At 35.7% G+C, this 8,510-nt stretch overlaps 3 protein-coding genes across 3 annotated transcripts; all 3 read left to right on the top strand.

Moving 5' to 3' along the window:
* The first annotated feature begins 2,291 nt into the window (after positions 1-2,291).
* LOC139489972 (uncharacterized) lies at positions 2,292-4,079 on the top strand. Its single transcript, XM_071276823.1, has one exon. The coding sequence runs from the start codon at positions 2,292-2,294 to the stop codon at positions 4,077-4,079; it is 1,788 nt and encodes a 595-aa protein (XP_071132924.1).
* Positions 4,080-4,242: 163 nt separating this feature from the next.
* Positions 4,243-5,454, top strand: LOC139489971 (uncharacterized). Its single transcript, XM_071276822.1, has one exon. It carries the CDS (start codon positions 4,243-4,245, stop codon positions 5,452-5,454), a length of 1,212 nt encoding a protein of 403 aa, XP_071132923.1.
* Positions 5,455-6,274: 820 nt separating this feature from the next.
* LOC139489970 (uncharacterized) lies at positions 6,275-7,585 on the top strand. Its single transcript, XM_071276821.1, has one exon. The coding sequence runs from the start codon at positions 6,275-6,277 to the stop codon at positions 7,583-7,585; it is 1,311 nt and encodes a 436-aa protein (XP_071132922.1).
* Positions 7,586-8,510: the final 925 nt, after the last annotated feature.

The raw sequence follows: 8,510 nt of genomic DNA, 5'->3' as shown, positions 1-8,510 counted from the left end.
ATTCAGATTATTTTATAGATTTCATAGCCATATTTGCATTTGTAAAAATATTTATACCCAAATTTTCAATTATTTTACATGCCCAACTTTTATTTTTGTTGTAAGAAGTGTAACTTGAAACAACAGTATAGCATATAAAGAGAAATAAAGATTAAAGTCATATCATGAATATTGGTCATGATTTGTGAAGCTCAGAACTGTCAAGTAAATTTAAGACACAATTCAAAATGTTCAGAATATGTCAAACCATACTGAGAAAAAATAAGAATGTCGAGAATATGTCGAGAAATTTCAAGACAGTATTCAAATGTCAAGAATTTGTCAAGGATTTTAAGACCATATTCATAATGTCTAGAATATGTCGAGTAAATTTCATACAAATTTAATATAAATGAGAATTTGTCAAGAAAAATTAAGAAATACTTTTGGAGAATGTCGAGAAAAAGTTCATGCAAATTAAGACAAAAACTGGTCTTTCAGACTTTTAGACTTTTGTAGTGTATATTACTGTATCATTCTAGCAAAAATTAATTGCACTGAGACGAAAACTACAGTTGAAGGTCCTTCCACTCAAATGCACTTAAGATGATAAGAAACAGTATGTCTGGTCTTAAATGATAATTAATCACACACTGATTTTGAAAATACAATGTTTGAGGCACTTTTTTCATCAATTAAGGGAGATAATGAGGCACTCCCGGTTAATTCAAAGTCACGTCAGTGTAAAATAATAATTTACTTTAATCTGATAACAAACCTATATAGTTTCTATATATTTTTGCTTTAAATAAGGGAGGTAAATTGCAACTGCTGGTTTGAAAAAGATAACTTAACGTTGCTTTTTTCAAAGACATATGTCTATTAACCTTTGCAAAATATCCCACTCCTTTGTCATGTTTGGATATGGATCTGACCTTCAACTTTGACCTTGACCCATTTTATTTTTGTTGGACCAAGGACCGCAATTCTAAAGACCCTAGGTTTCTTTCAGGTTGGCCGGGCACACCCCTCCCCCTTTTTGAAAAAAAATAGATTGCTCATACAGGGAATCACTGAAGCGTGACTGGGGTGGCCCCCTCTTAAGCACTCAGTAGGCCCCACTTATTTCTAGATTCGCCACTGCAACTGCCGATGGTGTAAATACATAATGGTGTACAAGCTAAGCTATACAATACAGAATCAGGTTAATGTACATGTGGTATAAATATGAACCCTAGGCTTTCGGTCATAGAATTTTAACATGTATAATATTATATAAAGTGTATTTCCATCCTCTATTTTATCAAAACATTATTTGCGTGGTCTAAATGAGTGTTTCAATTGCATAATTGGTTCATGAATCGGTTATTTGATTCGTGGAATGCCTGAATTAATTGTCCACAAACAGCCTATAAAGGTGACTGCTCACATTTGATCGACAGAACTATTTGATGTTCAGTCGCTAACTTTATAGGAACGTTCAATCGCTAATACTTCATCAATATCCACGACTGTCACTGATAACATGTAGTACGTCGCACTCAAAGCGGAAAAAACTAACAGGGCAAGTCTAAATATAAATTTAAAAAAATATATCATTTTTGTGTTAGTTTTTAAATGTTCTAAGTTAAGACTTTTCGTGTTTACTCCTAAAGTTGTTTAACAACTTTAAATCTAATTTAGAATCGCGATCGTCTATGAAAAAAATTATCCAATATCTTAGTGATTTACTGTTGTTAAAGTAATAAAAATAAAGAGAATTTATTGATTATCCATAAAACATTTTCAAAACATATAGTTTTCGGAATGTATGATTATAAGTAAAGTTTTATGGTAACTACTAGTAAATCATTTATTTATAAGTTATCTTACAACGAAATAACCGTGACTTCCTGTGCAATGCTAGACTGTTTCCTCAAATTTAAGGTGTAGTATATGTATACGTAGCTTTACTGCTTATTAAAACCGAAATAACATTTGTTTAAAAGCATACCATAATGTTTGTTTTTTTCAGCTATTTCTATTTAAGTAATGGGGGTTGTACTGTTTTGGTCGACGGAAAATCTGAATTCACTTTGGTAGCTACATGTGTCGTGAATATAGGCCAAGAGACATTAGAACGTTTTGTAATGTAATTGTTTCCCGTACTTTCGCGCACACTATTGTTAATGTAACGTAACGTTATTGTTACGTATATATATATTTCATCTTACGATCATAAAGCATCTCAAATAGCAAGACGTTATTTTCTTCCACAACAAAAGTGAATAACCCTCAAGATATTGGTGCCGTGACGAAAACCTCAACTAGAGATGAGTTCGAAACTCAAAACAGTACGAGCCGCACATCGACGAGCAGTAATAAAGCTACTGAAAAAAGCAGACCCGACAGAAGAACTGCAACAAGATGTTGTCAACCTCAGATCCATGATGGAGCTTATCAAAACCAAGAAGAAGACATTGTCCGACCTCAATGAGAAGATTTTAGAATCTATTGAAGAAGAAGAAGACCTCGACGAAGAAATTGAAGAAGTTGACAGATACGAGTTAGAGATTCAAATTGGAATAACGAAAATTGAAAAGTTCATAAAAGAAGTAAGTGTTAGTCAGTCTAAAAATCAATCAGCTCTTAACCCTAATGCATCAGATTTTATATGCAATAACCCCAGCGTGCAAGAACATCATCGGCCTAACCAGATAATTTTCAACTCAGAGCAAACAAGCCTAAGCCAGTCAAGCATGCCCACCTCCACAGTGTCAAGTCATTATAACAAATTGCCTAAACTCAACTTGCCAACTTTCGGCGGAAATCTATTGGAATGGTCAGCCTTTTGGGATTCCTATAATAATTCCGTACATGAAAATCCTTCATTGAGTGACGTGCAACGATTTAATTATTTAAAATCGCAACTTTATGGAGAAGCTAGCCAGTGTATTTCGGGAATGCAAATGACTAATACAAACTATAATCAAGCAATACAAATTCTACACGAGAGATTTGGCCAACAACACAAAATAGTAAACGCATACATGCAAAATTTGCTAAATTTGCCTGCACCAACGCCCGGAATTAGGGGACTGAAATCGTTCAGTGACACAATAGAAAGTAATATACGTGAATTAGAAGGAATGGGTCGATATCAGGAATCGTACGGAAGCCTGTTAATACCACTAATACTCAACAAACTTCCGTGTTTTGTCAGACAAAACATTACTCGAGACCACGGTAATGATGATTGGGATATTTCAAGTTTACGCAAAGCAATAAAGAAAGAAATTTGTATCCAAGAGGCCGCTAACGCCAATCCTATTGAAACCGATATTATCCCCACCGCATCGTTCGTGACAGAAACTACAAACAAAAGATGGAAGTCAACAGGGTCTAAAGATAGTAACAACAATAGTTCCGTTAAGACTAAAAGGCCGTGTTTGTTTTGTCAAAACCCGCATTATCCAAATGAATGTACAAAGATCACCGATATAAACGCCCGCACCCAAATCGTAAAGGAAAAACGAGTTTGCTTTAACTGTTTCGGTAATCACAAGGTTTCGGAATGCAAGTCAAAATACAGTTGCCGAAATTGCAGTATGAAGCATCACAGTAGCATCTGCCGTAATAATTTACTAAATGAAAACTCCACTTCAAATGAAAATAAAGCCGTAACAAAACCTGTCAACGAAGAGCTACAAAGTACCACAGAAACAAAGAGCGCCGCTATGCATTCTGCCGTTACAGCACATACCGAAATTCTATTGAAAACCGCCGTAGCGCCCGTATGGTACCATGATGACAGTGTTATGACTAACATTCTACTCGATGAAGGCGCCCAGAATTCATTTATTTCTCAAGAACTAGTAGAGAAACTCCATATCAAACCAACTGGTATAGTAAGCATGCAAATTTCTGCATTTGGCGGGAAAGAAGGTGATGTACGCAACCTGGAGAAAGCAACATTATCCATTGAGACCGAAAGAAAAGAAAGAATTCCAATGGAAGTAATTATTGTTCCAAAAATTGCCGCACCGATACATATGAAGAAACGGGTAAACATTAACAGCTTGCCCTATTTACGAGGATTACAACTTGCCCACGCAGGATGAAAAGTTTTCCATTTCACTTCTCGTTGGAGCAGACTACTACTGGTCTTTAGTACAAGATGAAATTATTCGAGGTGACGGACCAACAGCTGTTAAATCTAAAATAGGCTATTTGCTATCAGGACCACTGAACACAGATATCAACACTCAACAATGGAACTCTACGATGATGAATGTCTTAGTTGCGCACAAACCCGAGGAGTGCGATTTACAGAAATTTTGGGAAATTGAGTCGAGCGGATTAGAGGCGGATTCTGATAAAAACACAAAAAATGTACAAAACCTAATGCTTGAGTACCAAAACTCTAGCATAACATTTAAGGAAAATAAATATGTCGCTAAACTACCATGGAAACAAGATCATCCCGAGTTACCCACTAATGAATATATAGCAAGAAGGAGGACCCAGAATGTTATAGATAGGTTGGCTAAAGATCCGGATATGTTAAATCTATACGACAAGATTATCAAAGAACAAGAGATGAAAGACTTCATAGAAAAGGTACCCATAACAGAAATAGATCGCGAGCATGGAAGAATCCACTACATACCACACCATCCCGTTAAGAAAGATTCAAACACGACCCCTATTAGGATTGTATATGACTGCAGTTGCCATGGAAATCCAGATTTACCCAGCCTTAATGACTGCCTATCTTCAGCACCACCTATTTTAAATAAATTGACAAGCATTCTTACAAGATTTAGATTAGAAAAATATGGCATCACAACAGACATAGAAAAAGCATTTTCACAAGTAAGACTTGACAATGATGACCGAGACGCCACACGTTTCTTTTGGTTGTCCGATCCAACTGACCCAACAAGTGAATTGATTATGTACAGATTCAAAGTTGTTCTTTTTGGAGCAATGTGTTCGCCGTTTATTTTAAACGCAACATTACTGAAACATTTATCCATGAATAAGAGCAAAGTAGCAACAATTCTACAAGAAGATCTATATGTTGACAATGTACTATCTAGCATTAACTCGGAAGAAGCCACAATTAAATACTTCAATGAATCCAGAGAACTGCTAAAACAGGGAGGCTTCAATTTACGGTCATGGATGTCCAACAGCGACAAACTCAGAGATTTGGCCCTATCGGAAAAAGTATTGGATTCAGACAAGGACACAAAAATATTGGGAATGCGTTGGGATGCAGAATCAGATACAATCAGCTTTGCCGAAACAAAACAATTACAGATGGACACACAGTTGACAAAACGGGAACTTTTGAGACAGTTTTCCGCTATATATGACCCGTTAGGACTACTCGGACCGATAACAATTAGAGCAAAAACACTTATTCAAGAACTTTGGAAAAAAGGATATGCATGGGACGAGACACTACCAAAAGAAATTGAAAACGAATAGACCGATGTGAAGAATGACATCTTACAGATAACTACGAAACTTAAAATACAGAGATACTATTTTGCAAACCATGACGAGGAAACAAGCGACACTACTCTACACATTTTTGTTGATGCAAGTCAGAAAGCATACGGAGCTTCAGTTTACTTGAGTAAAGGCACAGAGTCGACACTTGTTATCGCGAAGAACCGTGTTGCACCGTTAAAATTGATAACTCTACCAAAATTATAATTAATGGCTGCAGTGATCGGAGCACGACTCTCAAAAGATGTAATCGAAAACTTAGGAGTTAAAAGAGCAGTATTTTGGAGCGATAGCCAAATAGTTCTACATTGGCTTACCTCATCGAAATCGTTAAACAAGTTTGTAAAAAATCGTGTTAGTGAAATTAAAGAGCTAAGTGAAACTCATGAATGGAAATATGTACCCACAGAAATGAACCCAGCTGACTTACAAACACGTGGATTGACTGCATCGCAATTTGAAGATTCGACATTATGGATGAATGGACCCCAGTGGTTAACGGATGAGTGTAAATGGCCTACGTGGACAGGACATGTGGAAATAAGCACTCAGCTATCTAATATCACCGGACCAAAGACACACAGAAGTGACGATAAAGTACCAAGTGATCCGCAGCGAATATCACAAATCATAGACATGAACAGGTATTCTGATCCAAATAGACTTTTAACTGTAACTGGATACGTCTTGAAATTCGTTAAGAACTGCCAGAAAAAAACGTCCATATCGACTACGGAGTTCACAAGGTGACAGGAACCTAAGAACAAGTCTAACAGAAGAGGAAATTTCATTAGCTATGAATTTATGGATCAAAGATACACAGCAAGACAGGTTCGTGAAAGAGCTAGAACATATTTCGTTAAACCCGAAAGTTAAATCACTACCGCTTGTACAACAGTTACGTTTATATTTGGATGAAAATGGAATAATACGATGTAAAGGCAGAATACAAAATTCATCTATAGAAGAAAACGCGAAGTTTCCTATTTTACTACCAAAGAACCACAAACTTACAGATTTTGTCATTATGGACGCACATCTAAGAAATCTACATACAGGAGTCGGTCAGACAATAACACATATAAGGCAATCTTACTGGATACCAGCAATTCGACAATGTGTGAACAGTGTCTTACATAAATGCATACAGTGCCAAAAAATAATTGGTAAACCGTATAACAGCCCGGAACCACCACCACTACCAAAGGATCGAGTAAAAGACACCATACCATTTTGCACAACTGGGATAGATTTTGCCGGACCTCTACACATCACGGATACATCAACACAACCGCGAAAGGTATATATATGTTTATTCACATGTGCATGTATACGAGCTATACATTTGGAACTTGTACCTAATTTGTCATTGAACACTTTTATCCTAGCATTTAGACGTTTTATCAGTCGAAAAGGAATACCACAAACTATTTATTCTGATAACGCGCCTACATTTGTAGCCGCATCAAATGCACTTCATGGTCAGCTGAATTTACATATCGACTGGAAATTCATTCCGAAAGGAGCGCCGTGGTATGGCGGATGGTGGGAACGTCTAATTGGCTTAACGAAAATGACATTAAAGAAAGTATTTGGTAAAGCACTCGTCAGCGAACAATCTTTGACAACAATACTCACTGAGATTGAAACTATTATAAACAATCGCCCACTTACATATATATCTTCAGATATAAGAGATCCCGAACCCTTGACGCCATCTCATCTTTTACACGGGAGGATTATTACGCCCACAAAGATGCACAAAGACAAACACAACGCGAATATTCAAGAACTTGATACGATCACAGCAAACAAACTATTTGAGAGAAAAGGACTCTTATTAGATCATTTCGCAAAACGCTGGTCTAATGAATATCTCACCGGATTACGTGAATATCATCGAGCCTCTGGAAAACATACTGGACAAGTTAACATCGGTGATGTAGTTCAACTAGGAAGTGAATCGCCACGACTTTTATGGAAATTAGGAACAATAGAAGACGTCATCAAAGGAGGAGATGGACTTATTCGAGCAGCAAAAGTACGGACTTCTAGAGGACTAGTTACCACACGACCAATTGTGAAGTTATATCCATTAGAACTATAGTAACTGTTATAGGATTTTTGTGAAGGACAGTTAACGTAAAGTGAAATTACAAAAAACTTTCAATGTGATTTATAGAACTTTAAAGTTTTGATTATTTATCATTTAAAATAATTTTATTTCTTATGCATTTTGAGGCCCCCAGAATGTCGTGAATATAGGCCAAGAGACATTAGAACGTTTTGTAATGTAATTGTTTCCCGTACTTTCGCGCACACTATTGTTAATGTAACGTAACGTTATTGTTACGTATATATATATTTCATCTTACGATCATAAAGCATCTCAACTAGCAAGACGTTATTTTCTTCCACAACAAAAGTGAATAACCCTCAAGATAACATGTATGTTGATCCTTTTAATAACTGTAATTTTTCATCTAATTCTAACTAGGATATATGACTTTTAATGCTTTTTTGAAATCGTCACAAATGTAAAAGTTGTGAAATTTCACATTTATTGATAATAAATTTCTTTGTTTGAATACAAATGAAATTCATTTTTTATTTGTAGACTTTGGTTATCTTGGCGGTGCATCATATTAAATCATTCATACATTAATAAGCTGTCTAAATCTTTTATTTGGCTTTCTTTCTAAATTGTCGTGTCATCCTCCATGTTTTGTAAATTAAACGTACTTTTAAAGTGTGATTTGCATTGTTTTTTCACAATTTTCATTCCTCCTCCTTTTGGTTATAACATCAAGAATATGAATAAATATTTTAATTAAATCTGTTCAGTATAAAAACAAAGTTGTTCTCTTCAAGTCTCCTAAACTTAGCGTCTTGATCGTTTAAAAATAATCATTTACATCTTTTCTGATTTCAATCCTATATCCGTAATTATGTACTGGTTTCCAGATATGTCCAGTGAGACTAAAATAGGGAATGTTAACGTTATATATACACATATAAACCGCGGCATATTT

This window comes from Mytilus edulis, chromosome 9, assembly GCF_963676685.1.
Source record: "Mytilus edulis chromosome 9, xbMytEdul2.2, whole genome shotgun sequence".
NCBI lineage: Eukaryota > Metazoa > Mollusca > Bivalvia > Mytilida > Mytilidae > Mytilus > Mytilus edulis.
Note: the sequence above shows the minus strand (reverse complement) of the source record. Positions and strands in the feature narration are given on the sequence as shown.

What these genes read in the sequence shown, in the direction of transcription:
- LOC139489972 (XM_071276823.1), top strand. Translation starts at nt 2,292, where the DNA reads ATGAGTTCGAAACTCAAAACAGTACGAGCCGCACATCGACGAGCAGTA.
- LOC139489971 (XM_071276822.1), top strand. Translation starts at nt 4,243, where the DNA reads ATGATGAATGTCTTAGTTGCGCACAAACCCGAGGAGTGCGATTTACAG.
- LOC139489970 (XM_071276821.1), top strand. Translation starts at nt 6,275, where the DNA reads ATGAATTTATGGATCAAAGATACACAGCAAGACAGGTTCGTGAAAGAG.